At 47.2% G+C, this 14,657-nt stretch overlaps 2 protein-coding genes across 4 annotated transcripts; both read right to left on the bottom strand.

Annotated features, from left to right (window-relative positions):
- Positions 1-1,864: 1,864 nt before the first annotated feature.
- slc7a10b (solute carrier family 7 member 10b) lies at positions 1,865-11,783 on the bottom strand. Its single transcript, XM_034589288.1, has 11 exons — positions 11,503-11,783; positions 8,309-8,513; positions 7,562-7,713; positions 4,777-4,902; positions 4,548-4,701; positions 3,650-3,773; positions 3,309-3,412; positions 3,104-3,200; positions 2,813-2,962; positions 2,535-2,712; positions 1,865-2,261 (listed from the first exon to the last, which is right to left on the bottom strand). The coding sequence occupies exons 1-11, from the start codon at positions 11,639-11,641 to the stop codon at positions 2,140-2,142; spliced, it is 1,551 nt and encodes a 516-aa protein (XP_034445179.1). The 5' UTR covers positions 11,642-11,783; the 3' UTR covers positions 1,865-2,139.
- An 894-nt stretch (positions 11,784-12,677) lies between these two features.
- On the bottom strand, positions 12,678-14,377 carry faap24 (FA core complex associated protein 24). Of its 3 annotated transcripts, XR_004614226.1 has the most exons (6): positions 14,156-14,377; positions 13,601-13,743; positions 13,360-13,515; positions 12,966-13,237; positions 12,838-12,930; positions 12,678-12,781 (listed from the first exon to the last, which is right to left on the bottom strand). XR_004614226.1 is itself a non-coding variant. In XM_034589318.1 (5 exons), exons 1-4 carry the CDS (start codon positions 14,253-14,255, stop codon positions 12,986-12,988), a joined length of 651 nt encoding a protein of 216 aa, XP_034445209.1. In that variant the 5' UTR covers positions 14,256-14,377; the 3' UTR covers positions 12,692-12,930; positions 12,966-12,985. The 3 variants fall into 3 exon arrangements, 2 of the variants coding, with proteins under 2 accessions (XP_034445209.1, XP_034445208.1); XM_034589318.1 differs by having other exon boundaries at positions 12,692-12,930; XM_034589317.1 differs by having other exon boundaries at positions 12,692-13,237.
- Between the last annotated feature and the right edge of the window lie 280 nt (positions 14,378-14,657).

The following is a 14,657-nucleotide window of genomic DNA, read 5'->3' on the forward strand; positions in this document are numbered from 1 at the left end:
AAATATACATTTTCCCCAGTAAAGGCCTTTTCACACCAAGTCAGTTTACACATATTGATCCAGAAATACTGCGTCGTAGCTTCATTCTGAGCCAGTTTGATTTATACGTCGTTAAAACTGGACTGAGCCCCTGATGACATCATCCCCAGGAGTCACATGACGCACAGGATCGGACAGATGCTTTAGATTCTGCGTCACACAGAGGACACTTCGTTCCTCCATAGGTTCATCTCCTCGTTTTGGATTATTGAACCAGGTTGTAGGAGGTAAGATGATGAAAATACTTTTTAAATCAGCGATTGGATGTGTCGGGAGTTTCTTCAGTAAGATGAATCTGAAGTCGTTGTTTCTGAAGACAGGGGAGAATGATTAGCGCCGGTGCAGACTCAGACATAAACTTCTCCACAAAGTCAGATTATTTCTACAGAACATGTCCATGATTAAGGATTTATGTCTCCGCAGGATTTGGAAAAACTTGTTTATCTTCAGCCGAATGTAACGTTGTGTTCACAGGTCTCTAAAGAATCGATCAGAAAGCTGCAGCAGATTCAAAATGCTGCTGCTCAAGTTGTCACTAACACCAAGAAAGTAAATGATATCACTGCAGTTCTCAGATCTTCACACTGACTCCAGGTCTGTTAAAGACTTGAATTCAAAATACAGAGTTAACTTTGCAAACCTTCCTTTTGGAGGAAAATCGTTATGAGTAATTACAACTCCAGCAAAACTCAGCAGATGTTCACAGCTGCATTTAAATGTGATCAGACTGTAAATGCACCTGAGACGCACTGAAGGCGGAATGTGATGGAACCACATCTGGAGGTGTTCAGAGACACGTTGTGACACATTGGACACAAGTGTCAATGAAGTTGTGAAACAACTACGTGTGTGAAAATATTAATAATCACATGTGACTGTTTCAAACCAGCACTGTGTAAATGTTGTCTGGACTTTCTCTGTAGTTGGTGTTTGTGAAGCAGCAGCAGCAGGTTGTCGGGTCCGACTCGTTCAAACAGGAACATGTGGGGACATCCAGGCGAGGGGCGGAGCCTGGAGAGCAGCAGGGGCGGAGCCTGTAGAGCAGCAGGGGCGGAGCCTGTAGAGCAGCAGGGGCGGAGCCTGTAGAGCAGCAGGGGCGGAGCCTGTAGAGCAGCAGGAGGCCGGACATGACGTATAAACTCTGCTGTGGAAAGATCAGTGTTGTTGTTTACAGCTCATCCACACCGGCGTCGGCCCTCATCACCAGAAGATCTGGAACCTCCTCGTGTTTCCAAGTGGACGTCTTCGTCTTCTACGTGTACGGCTCCTCTTCTTCATCCTGAGATGTTTGTGTTCTTCCAGTTTCACGTCCGTCACGTGTTAGAAACCTCATCAACACGTCCACTCGCTCACTGGGAAGCTTCCACACATTGTCCTGCTGTGTCCTCACATGGACTCACTCTGACATGTTACAGATGTTTTACCAGGAGGCTGCAGGAGAAGATCCAGAACATGTCCAGAGACACTGACTCAGACACGTCTGTTCCTCCCGAACATTTCAGGAACATGTCAGTTTGAAAGCAGCTATAAATGAAAATAAAATGATCAAACGTTTAGAATCATTATCCTGAAAAAGATCATTTCCCTCTAGTTCCTCCGTCAGAATCACAGAAGAGAAAATGTCGATCAAACTTATCACGGTGTTTAGAAACATATGAATATACCAGACCTGATGCAGACGTATATTTTCCCCCTAACCCTATTTTCGTATATTTGATGCAGACTGTATCCAGATTCCTGACTCTGGATCTGTGTGGACATGGTGTGAAAAGGTCTAAAGGCACAATAACACACCAGCAACATTCAGAGGAAGTAGCCGCACGCCGTCCAGTCGTGTTACACAAGAAGGAACAAATGCTTCCAAAATGGGAATAAAAGTCATTTTCACAGTGTCGCTCTGTCGGCATTCGATTTTTGTGTTTGTCGACTTAGTAAAAAAAGAGGAAAAGAAATAAAAAAGTGCAGGCGGCCCGAGCATACGAGTTTCTGCTCGACTGGAGGAAATAAAGAGTCTCAGAAGGTGAAAGGTCAAACCGGCAGATCCCAGAGCAGGAGCAGGTGTCTGGACTGGAAACATCTTCATATATTCAGAAAAGAGTTTTAAGACAAACTGCTCCTGCCTGATGAGCGGTCAGTCCATTCTGAGGGGATGGCGTTCTCGATGGGGTCGATCTGAGGAAAGACCACGAAGCACAACCTCTGGCCCACGTACGTCGCCGTCTCTGCAGGAAGAGACAAGTCACAAGTCAGATACTGTGAGGGAGACTGAGAGAATCCACACTGAGACCTGACCGGTCTTTAAAGAAACTGAATTCAGTTCACTAAACCACTTATTGAAGGTCTTCTTTGATTTCTTTGTTTGGTTCATGTCCCATCTGCTAACATGGAGGAGGTGGGGTTAATGACCAATACTGCAGCCAGACCCCAGACAGATGTTTTGTAATTTTCGTGGGTTTTCACAAACCTTTACATGAACGAGTGTTTGAGAAACTCACCAATGAAGTTGTAGATACACTTTGGTTTTTCTTTCCAGTGAACACCCAGGAAGTAGACGGGCACACCGGTCAGCATGATGACGAGGCCGACGCCACAAACCACCGGCTCCGAGTAAAGACTGAATCCCAGCAGCAACGCCCAGAATATCAGGTAACACACGGGAACCAGCAGGTTCACCTGGAGACAACACACACACACACACACACACACACATATTTATTTGTTGGTTGCCAGGCGCAGTTGACGACGTGTCACCTCTCACGCAGTTGGTCTGCACCTTGATTGGTCGGTAGAGGTTGGGTTTCTTCCAGCGGTAGTACAGCAGGCCTGCGATCGTGACGCCGTACGACAGGTAGTTGATGAAGGAGACGTAGTTGATGAGGTTGTGTGTTTCTCCGATGCAGAGAATAACAATGGTGGCAGTGCACTGCAAACACAGACAACACAGACGTCAGGCACATCCGTCCAAAGTTCATCCACGTGTTTTGAAATGACGAGAGAGAAAACAGGCGACAGAGGAACAAACTGTATAAAGACACAGGGACCAGGGGGCGGAGACTGTACGTACGCAGACCAGCAGAGCGGGGATGGGCGTACAGTACTTATAGTGGATCATGGCCAGCAGGCTCGGCAGGTGACCCTCTCTGGCCCCGGAGAAACACAACCTGTGGACAGAAACAGCCACCGAACCGTCAGCGGCCACACTGGAGCAGAAACAACAGCATGACGAGGCAGGAGGCGGGGCAGGAGGCGGGGCAGGAGGCGGGGCTAACCTGGACGAGGTGAACAGGTAACCGTTGATTCCTCCGAAGGTGGACAGGGCCACGGAGATGGGCATGAGGACGGAGAACATTCCCAGAAGCTTCTCCCCGAAAGTCTGAACGGTGAAACAGCAGAGAGAATTACAAGAACGGCTGAAAATGACAGAAACATTTAACGTCTAATTAGATGTTTTTGTTTGGTTCATGTCCCGTCTGCTAACATGGAGGGGGCAGGGTTAGTGAGCTATACTGCAGCCAGACACCAGGGGGCCTTGTTGGTGCTTGATATTGAAACGGACTCTTGAAAACAGGATGAAGCGTGAAGCGACTCGTGGTTCCGCCTCGTTACTCACTACAGCCACGGCATTGGACGCCAGCAGCTCCTCGGGCGACATGGAGGAGAAGTAGGCGATGTTGGTGAGCGTGTACACAAAGGTCACCAATGGAATGGAAATGTAGATGGCACGAGGTAGATTCCTGAACCGAGGACCACACACACACACACACACACACACACACACACACACACACACACACACACACACACACACACACACACACCATGCACAGATGACACGGAGAGAAAAAAAATCAATCATCATGCATGAGAAAACACAAGAAATGAAGAAGAGGGAAACTTTTAATGTCAAAAATCTAATATTTACAACAAGCTCAGAATAGTGTTGTGTGTTTGTGTGTGCGTGTGTGTGTGTGTTTGTGTATGCGTGTGTGCGTGTGTGTGTTTGTGTGTGTGCGTGTGTTTTGAAAGTCAAGCTAGAATGTTTTCAGTCAGAATCGAATCAATTACAGCAACAGATGAAGGTTCTTATCGTCGGCCAGGTCTTTCTTCTGTATCAGTGAACGCTCTGTGGAATCAGATCAGACAAACTGCTCCGCTCCAGTTCCACTGAACATGAGACTTTACAGGAAATTCGATCCCAGTTCAGAAATGTTTCTGGTTATGAAAAGTGAAGAGGAAACTGCGATGAAGATGAGAATGAGCGTCTGATCGTGCACCAGAATTCTTCCAAATAAAGTTTGAAAACAGAAAGAATTGGTTAAACTACAGTGTTTGTGTTGCATTGTTGGTTGTATTGATATTATGATTCACAAACCCACCGTAAATCACCCAAAAGAAAAGTGAACGTGAACCAGCTGAAGACAAAATGTTCAACACAAACAGAAAAGCATCAAGATGGAGGCTGAGCCCAGGAAGCAGTTGAGAAACACAGCGGAGCATCAAGATTTTACCGTCTGGGTTCAACCACCTCCTCTGTGACGTAGTTGAGGAAGTTCCAGCCGCTGAAGGCGAAGGAGGCCTGAAGGAAGGCCAGAGCGATCTGCCCGACTGTCGGCGTCCGGTCCATGGAAAAGGCCACCGAAGGCGCCAGAGCCTCGTAGTTCCCTGGAGCACAGATCACATGTTGGTATTCTGACCTTTAGGAAGCGGTGGAGCTGGAGGCCGCCGGCTGCGAGTTACCTTTGCAGATCTGGACCAGGCCGACCACAATGATGAGGCCCAGAGCCATGAGCTTCCCCACGGTGAAGACGTCCTGGATCCTGGTGGCCATTCGCACGCTGGAGCAGTTCACCCAGGTCAGCAGCACTGACACACATTTAATATCAAGTATTAAATTATTATTATGAGAAATAATTTAACCAGGTTCGTCCCAGTGGGATTAAAAATCTCTTTGACAAGGGAAACCAGGCCGAGAGTCAAGTGTGTGTGTGTGTGTGTGTGTGTGTGTGTGGGGGGGGGGGGGGGTAATAACACGTTAATACCACATGTTAATAACACATGTTAGTACTACATGTTAGTACTACATGTTAGTACAACATGTTAGTACCACATGTTAGTACTACATGTTAGTACTACATGTTAGTACAACATGTTAGTACTACATGTTAGTACCACATGTTAGTACTACATGTTAGGACAACATGTTAGTACTACATGTTAGGACAACATGTTAGTACTACATGTTAGGACAACATGTTAGTACCACATGTTAATAACACATGTTAGTACTACATGTTAGTACTACATGTTAGTACAACATGTTAGTACCACATGTTAGTACTACATGTTAGGACAACATGTTAGTACTACATGTTAGGACAACATGTTAGTACCACATGTTAATAACACATGTTAGTACTACATGTTAGTACCACATGTTAGTACTACATGTTAGTACCACATGTTAATAACACATGTTAGTACTACATGTTAGTACCACATGTTAGTACTACATGTTAGTACTACATGTTAGTACTACATGTTAGTACAACATGTTAGTACCACATGTTAGGACAACATGTTAGTACTACATGTTAGTACTACCTGTTAGTACAACATGTTAGTACAACATGTTAGTACCACATGTTAGTACAACATGTTAGTACTACATGTTAGTACAACATGTTAGGACAACATGTTAGTACTACATGTTAGTACAACATGTTAGTACAACATGTTAGTACCACATGTTAGTACAACATGTTAGTACTACATGTTAGTACCACATGTTAGTACAACATGTTAGGACAACATGTTAGTACTACATGTTAGTACCACATGTTAGTACAACATGTTAGGACAACATGTTAGTACTACATGTTAGTACTACCTGTTAGTACAACATGTTAGTACAACATGTTAGTACAACATGTTAGTACTACATGTTAATACCACATTAGTGTGAGAACACCTCCCAGAGGAACTCACAGCATCAGCAGGATTCACAGTGAGTTCCTCTGGGAGGTGAAAGCTCCTCAAACATTCAGATGTTGGTCTGAAACATGTTTAGACTGTAGAGCAGGAGGAGTCAGGAGCAGGAGACCTGTGGTTTTCTGAACTGACGTCACTTTGGTCTTTGTGGTCATGTCCCTCTCCCTCGTTGTTCGATGCCCGAGCACCTGCACCACCAATCCTCTCTGCAGCGTCAGTGAGTGAAGCACGTGTGACTCCTCTTCTCTGACGCCATCGTTCACACTTGTTTTCAGAGCTGGATGTTAAAACGTGAGCTGTGCCCGGCCTCCTCTGGAAAGCGGGGGGGGGGGGGGGGGGGGGGGGGGGGGGGGGGGGGGGGGGGGGGGCCTTCGCAACGGAAGTGTTTTGTGTTGTGGCGCTGACAGTTGGTCTTTGTGCCGGAGAGTGAGGCCACCATGAGAGCGAGCGGGGCAAAGCCGGTGACAATGATGGACGAGGTGAAACAATCGTGCCCTCCCTCGCTCGCCCTTTTCCCACATTCCTGCCTCCCATGGCAACCGGCTGCTGCCAGCGCCCCCCCTCCACCCCCCCGCCCCCCCTCGCCAACACGGAGGGAAACTGATGCAGACTCAGTTAAAGGAGAATTCCACCAGTTTATAAAAATCATGGTGAACGTTCCTCAGCCTCTGAGATCAGTCGTGGTTAAATTCACCTGATGTCACAGTGACGTCACAGTGATGTCATCGGGGTGACCTCAGAGCGGAGGCAGGTGTGGTGCATCATGGGACATGTAGGAGAACTTCCTATTACATGTGACACTTTTCTTCTTTTCTATTATTTCATAATTTGATTTGCTGTTTTAGATTTTCAGTGATTTTGTATTAATTTGCTTCTCGTCTTTGATGTTTTGTTTTCTTGTTTTTTAATGGTCCTCTTTGTTTTGAAAGGTTTTATATAAATAAAGTTATCATAATTTTTTATTATATATCTATGTGTGAAAGTTATTTTCCCCTTTGGTGAGTTTATCATTTTCAGAATAATCCATTTTCAAATTCCATGTACTTTTGTCTGTGTCTGGTTTTTAAACAGCTTCATCAGCAGCTTTTCTTTTCCTCAGAGCGCCGTCTTCTCGTCCTGCTCCTGCTCCTGCTCCTCCTCCTCCTCCTGCTCCTGCTCCTGCTCCTGCTCCTGCTCCTGTTCCTCCTCCTGCTCCTGCTCCTGCTCCTGCTCCTGTTCCTCGTCCTGCTCCTGCTCCTGCTCCTGCTCCTGCTCCTGCTCCTCCTCCTGCAGCCGTTACATGTGACCACTTCTCAAACAGGACAATGTCTCTGAGGAGACGTTCCTGCTTTCAGAGCAGAGTCAGGATCAGAGCGACCACAAGACAACGTGTCATCGTTCATGAAAGATTCAAACCCTCTGCAGCTCCCTGCTCTGCCACAGCTGCAGGAGAAGCTGAGACGGACTCTCAACATGTGCCACTGACCAGACACCAGGACACAGACGTGAACACAGACGTGAACCTGAGGAACGAATCTATAGAGAAGTCACTCACGGAGACAGGTGGCCGAGAGCATCCGCGTCGCCATGTACGGAGGAACGCAGTCTGGGAAGACGGGCTGCAGGACGTAGCTGGAGAAGGTGAGGGCGATGACGGCCAGCGTGGTCGGGTACATGATGATGACGGCGCTCCACAGCAGGAGGAACCTGGACGAGGCAACAGGACGTTGTTTGATTCAGTGTCAAACATTTAAACTTACACACTTGAATATTACTTTTACTGTTGGCAGTTATATCTGCTGATTACTTTCAGTTTCCCTTTGTGATCTTTGTTTCTTCTTCTTCTCACCTCAAAGTCATTTGAATTCACTTTTTTAACTGTTTGGAAAAACATCAGAGCAGGAAAGTTGTTTCCTGTTTCTGTGCATATATATATGTATACATGTATATAATTTACTGTATAACCTCCTAACCCTGAGCCTCGTTTCAGTAAATCCAGGAGCAGCTGGTGGCTGATCTCAGCTCTGTTACTGGACATGGAGAAGTTCAGCTGGATCAGGCCGTGCCAGGAACAACAGATATTTGTCTGATATGTGTTGTGGAGTAAAAGTGAAAAGTACCTGAAATTAAATCTACTAAAATCAAAAAAAAAAAATGTGTAAGTACAGTAAAGTAAATGTACTCGACTCTGGCCCAACGCCAGTTGTGATTGGCTGCACCCCCCCCCCCCCCCCAGCAACCATTAGAAAGGATACAGTGATGAAGCTAATGAATGAAAGATTAAAAAAGAACAACTTCTCACCCCATCAGACCACCGAATATCTCCGTGACGTAGGAGTAGTCGCCTCCAGACTTGGGGATAGTGACGCCCAGTTCTGCGTAGCACAGCGAGCCCAGGGCGGCGATGCATCCTCCCAGTAACCACACCACCAGCGCCAGGCCCACCGAGCCCGAGTGCTCCAGGACGCCCTTTGGAGAGATGAAGATCCCCGAGCCGATGATGTTCCCTGAGCAGAGAAGACACAGAAAATCCATGTGAACGTTCCACCTGCACGTGTGTTGGATGAAAGTCCGGGACAACAACTACACAGCAGTTACACAACAATTACACAACAGTTACACAACTGTTCAATCTGCTTTTAATGAGGTTTGTTTATAAGAAGTAAATTAGATTCATGTTAATTTACTGTATTAGCTCTTTTGAAATATTGCATTTATTGAAGAACACATATTGACTTGTTCAGGACTTATAATCCTTCAGATCTGAAAACGACTTGTGACACATGAATGTTCGGTGCAGCTGCTGAGGGATGAAAACCAGGAACATGTTTGAATCATTATAATTCTAAGATCTGCAGCTTTACAGCAGAACACACACGTGAACCGAGCCTGGCACACATGCTCTTCACATGGGACTTTCTCTTCACACGCCACATGTCACCCAGAACATGACTCACCCCCAAAACCACCAGTGACCCATGTGAGACTCTTGAGCAACTCCAGTCCCACAATCCCGACTGCTCCCCTCCGAGTTTATACAGAGGGCATTGAAGACAAAGAGCTCCACAGCAGAGTGAGTTAGAGAAGGAGGTAGAGGCCATCACTCAGGCCGGGACAATCCCTCCTGCCCGGAGCCTCAGTATGCAGTGTAGAGTACCAGCAGAGCCACACATTCAGACCCCAGCGCTACCAGTAGCACGGCAGGAGGCAGCCAAGTGGCACAGACAGCCGTTACATAACCAGACATAAATTATCCAGGCTGCAGAGGTGGGAAGTGACCGACTCACCTCCTGCACGTCCGTCTGCTCCTGCTGCTTCAGCAGAGTGACAGAGAAGAGGAGGTCCAGAGGAAAACATGCACTGGTTTTACTTTAATCCAGTCACCAGGGGCGTGTCAAGGGGCTTCGGGGACTTTGGGGGCCCAGGGCCAAAAGGGACCTGGGGGGCCTGACATTGAACCAGAACGAACATCCGCCAAAGAAACACAGGAAACTGAAATCATTCCAACCTTCAAATGCTTCTTTTAGTTTAAATGCAAACCTCCACCATCACACACGTTACACTACGTAGACTCTGTTGGAAAGTTGGTGTCACAGGGTTTCTGACCTAGTGTGGTGGCAGGCTCCCCCCCCCCACACACACACCATAGTGCTGAGGAGATAATGAGGGAATGTTCATTTTTCTGTGAACTATCCCTTTAAGGAGGTTCTCACAAATTGTGTTGTTGCTGTGGACAAACATAATTCTCTGGGGGCCCCTCTCAGCTCGGGGTCCCCGTCAGTTGTCACCCTGTTGCAGCGGCCCTGCCAGAGACACATGACTTCTGTCAGCGGTCGGCCTGTTCTCTCGTTTCTCCTCGTTTCTCCTCGTTCTCTCGTTTCTCCTCGTTTCTCCTTGTTCTCTCGTTTCTCCTCCTCCTGCTCTCGAGGGTTTTCAGTAGGAACCGGCAGCAGCGGAGGTTTGTGACCTGGTTGAACCCAGAAGGTCCAGGATCCGTCCACTGCCAAAAACAAGCCGGCTCATTGGCTGCACTGACACTTTCAGGTCTGTCGTCACACCAGCGCCATCATGAGGCCGTTTCACTCATTACACATAAAGAAATACAGAGAAACAGATTCATCGGACTCGGTTCTCGGCGAAGGTTCTCTGTGTAACATCTGGATTCATCTTCCCTCTCGAACGTTTGTTACAGATGTTCACGGATCAGAGCTCAGAGGAAACAACCAGCTTTCATTTCATCTGCAGCAAATTACACTCAGATGAAGATCAGCTCTCCGGACACCAACGTCTTCTTCATCAAGATCCATCAGTTACTCTGACCCGCCCCCTGTACACTCGTCTGTGGTCACGTGACCAAACCTTGAGATTCACGCTTTAAAGATAAATATAGAAAAATGTGAACGAACTTGAGTTGATCAAATGATCAGTTTTATATAAAAGAGCAAAACTTACAGGAAACTTTGCTGAGTTTAAAAGACTTGTTTCCTCTGAACTGTGTCACTGAGCGTAGAGGTTCGATTCCTGCGGTCGGTGGGTGTGTCAGACGTGTCGTCCAATCAGCAGTGGCGTGTATATGAACCCGCCATATTGAAAAGACAGTGACACAGAGGATTGTGAAGTTCTCTACGAGTATTATTATAACTATTATTATATAATATCACAGTTATTTGGTCTGAACGTATTTCTCCTGTTTCTGAAAGTTTCCAGACGAACTCACGGGATTTGGATTTTCTTTGGAGACGGGGACATCAGGTGTCTTTTGAAACATCTGAGATTTCTGACACAAGAAGGAGCTGAAGGAGCAGAAGGAGCAGAAGGAGCAGAAGGAGCAGAAGGAGCTGTTCAGCGTTTACTGAACGTTCTGGTGAGATGAACACAGCTCACATGTCTGGAACTACTGGAACTTAAAGGTCTCATTTATTCACTGTAATATTATATATCACAGCTGTGGCTCAGGGGGGAGAGCGGGTGGTTCTCTAACCAGATCAACAGTTGGATGTTCTCACAGATGCACTGTGTGAATGTGTGAATGTAAAACTGTGCTGTGAGGAATCTGCAGAGAAGTTAGTGAATCTGTGGAGGTGTCTACAGAACCCAACCCGTCGCTTGAGCTCTAAAACTTATTAATATAAAGATAAAGTTCAATCCTCGTTTCAGCTCTGAAGCTCAAACTCTTTCCTGCTGAGCAGCTTCAGCTTCATGTGGTTTAGTGAGAGGAGCAAACCAGCAGCTCCTCCATGCTGCTGATATTAATATTAATAAGAGCAGAGTGCTGCAGCCCTCCTCCTCCCTCAGGCCTCCTGCTGCATCCTGCTCCTGTTTGCTGATCTGAGGACTTTGTTCTGCTCCAGGAGACAATGTTCTTCTGCCTGAGCTGCAGCTCCTGGACCTGCTCGCACCCTCAGCCCAGCACGGACTGACCTGGATTCTGACACTTGTTGCTGGATCCTGCAGGAAAACCAGTGTCCCACAGTGACCAGTGGGTTTCAGCCTCACCTATGATGATGGTGCAGGCGCTGAGGAGCCCGATCTCCTTCTTCAGAGTCACTCGCTCCGGGATCTCCTCCTTCTTCTGGCCTCCGTGCGTCCCGGAGGCGCGCGGCCGTGCGCACCCGCCGCTGCTGTGTCCATCCATGTCCGCCTGCCCGGGTCCGGTCGGTCCAGTCCAGAGTGTGCGAGTCCTCCCGGGTCCCAGGACGCTCCTGTCCTCTCCTCTGCGTATTCATGCACTGTGAAAGGGCTGCGCATGCGCAACAAGCTGCGGCTGCTCAGCGCAGAATGTTAAACAGAGAGGAGCCGGTGATGCGTTCAGGGACACCAGGAGGAGGAGGAGGGGGAGGAGGAGAGGGAGGAGGAGGAGGAGAGGGAGGAGGAGGAGAGGGAGGAGGAGGAGAAGGAGAGGGAGGAGGAGGAGGAGAGGGAGGAGAGGGAGGAGGAGGAGGAGGGGGAGGAGGAGGAGGAGAGGGAGGAGAGGGAGGAGGAGAGGGAGGAGGGGGAGGAGGAGAGGGAGGAGAGGGAGGAGGAGGAGGAGGAGCAGGAGGAGGAGGAGGAGCAGCCTCCTCAGAGTTAATGCAGGAGCATTTCTGTCACTGACTCAGTTTGGACCAGATCTGAGGAAACTTTTAAAAACAGTTTTTATCTTTTATGAGCAAACATTTCCTCTTCACTTATTTTTATAATTTGTTTATCGTTTGTTTTAAACTGAACTTTCTGACTTTAAATAGTTCGATCTGAGTCTGAAATGTGCTTTTTCAATAAAACTGCCTCTTTCGATAGATTCAACTTTCATCGAGACTTTAAAATATTATAGAGAAAAAACAATTCCCACAAAAAATGATTCCGACAGGAACAAACCTCGACCTGTTGAAGTGAGCAGAGAGAAACGTGGATTCATGGATCCTTATGAAAAACCTCAGGCGTGTTTAGAAGACTGATATTTATATGAGTTAGTGTGATAAGTGGTAAAGATGATATATTGATGGATATCGATGAGTGTGTGTAATTTGTGTGTAAATAAAAATCTGGATCTGGTGACGGCCAAGTTTTCTTGAACTGAATCTTATTTACCTGGACACTGATGGTCTTTATCGTCCCAAACAAATCACAGATAAGTTTGTTCACAGAACTAAAAACAATCTATGACGGTTGTGAAGTATAAATTTGCAAAGAATTAAAAACGACCAACTGATGCAAAAATAACCAATTTTTATTTAGTGTGGATACAAAAGTGTGAAAGCAAACAAGTGAAAATTGGTCGGCTGATCAAAACCCGACGAGTCTTTCATATCAGAATCTGCATTGATGTTTACAGATATAAACACTTAAATCACGTGTTTATCTTTCCATTCCACTCTGACCTGTGAATAAACGTGTTTTTAGTTTGCACAGAAAAGGAGGAAAGTCTCTATCGTGAACCCAGAAGGAAACTTAACCCTCCTGGTCGGCCTGAGACCCGCAGTCGGGCCTGAGACCCGCAGCCTCACGTTCCAGCAGCAGTGGGTCTGTGGAAGAAGCTGTGGACCAGCTGAGCGGCTGCCTGACCCACGACGGGCTCCAGCTCGGCAGGGCCGGCGTTGCAGAGCTGCTGGATGCTGGAGAAGTGCTGCAGCAGCGCCAGAGCTTTGACCCGACCCACCCCGGGGACCCGCTGGACCACGGCCAGGACCGCCGGGTCCAACGGCCGGGACGACCTGGACCTCCTGAAGGGGTTGTCTCTGCCGCCCCCGAGCACCTGGAGAGGATCAGAGCAGGAGGGGGAAATCAGGAAAGAGGTTAGAAAAATACGAGTTATTATTATTTCAGTATTTTCAGTTTCTTAAATAACAAATATAATTGAATAACTTCATTACTTACGATCTGAGTGATGAGCTGCGAGGCCTCCGCCTGCCCGCTGACCGGCAGCAGGGTCAGGCCGAGGTCAAACACCACAAACCTCTGCACAGCGGAGAAGTACTGCTCGCTCAGTCGGGTGTTCTCCACCAACACCAGCTCCTGCAAACGGCTGCTGGCCTGGAGACAGGGAGGAGGAGGAGGCTGATACAACAGAGAACCTACAGAAAACTGCTCCGTCACTCGTCTCCTTCATCGAACTCACGTTTCTGTATCGAACCAGTTTCCTCTTGTAGCTGTTTCCGGCTACGACGTCGCACTCGGACACGTAGAGGATGCAGCTTCTGTTGGGGAGGTGGAAGTCTGCGACGCCGAGCTCCGTCTCAAACAGGATCTTCACTCCTCCACCTGCAGCAGAAGTCCTTTGTTAGTGACTCACATTCAGACAGTCGAACTGCTCCTGGTCTATGAAACAGATTCAATCCACAAACTCACACGTTTAAAGCTTGTTGTTGGTCAATAGTGAAAAATACTAAGATTTAAATTTAACATCACAAGAAACTAAGAACTAAGAAAACACTGAGAGAAACAGGGAACTCACTGATTTATCATCGACTCATTCACACATTCACACGAGTCATCTGGTAGAAACGACCCAAACGGTCGAGTCTATAAAGAGATGGTTTGAAACACCAGGCGGCGCTGTGAGCCACAAGCAGAGGTTTGACCTGATTCACACCTCACACCTCACACCTCCTCTCAGGTGAGACTCTCTGAGAGGACCTCAGCTTCCGGGTGGATAACAGAATAAGAGCTTCACCCTTCAGGCTCCGGAGCAGAGCGGAGCTTCTCCACCTGTCGCTGGTGATGATGTGACCGAGGGGGGGGGCCGCGGTCAGGAGCCCAGCAGCTGCCTCCATGTTCAGTGAACTGGGATTCGATGGGACTCGATGGGTTTCGATGTGGAACTGGAAACTAAACTTTCATGAAACTGAATAAAAACTATTTCAACTCACTGACGTTTGTTTTGCCTCCAACACTTCCGGGTCTCTTCCTCGTGTCTTCGGCTGGTTCATATCAGGGAGACGCGACACCACGTCGCCACCTGGTGGACAACAAGGAAAACTGCATCCTGCAAATGAATTAACGGACCTACAATATTTATTTTAGATATTTTTATTATTTTATTGACTTGTATCGTATAATGTAGTTATATCTATATCTATTTAGCTATATATATAATTTTCATCATCGATGGATTGAAAAGTATTCATTAATTATAAAAATATTAAATTTTATAGTGGCATATCTTCTTTATATAC

The sequence above is a fragment of the Hippoglossus hippoglossus genome, chromosome 6 (genome assembly GCF_009819705.1).
Source record: "Hippoglossus hippoglossus isolate fHipHip1 chromosome 6, fHipHip1.pri, whole genome shotgun sequence".
Lineage (NCBI taxonomy): Eukaryota > Metazoa > Chordata > Actinopteri > Pleuronectiformes > Pleuronectidae > Hippoglossus > Hippoglossus hippoglossus.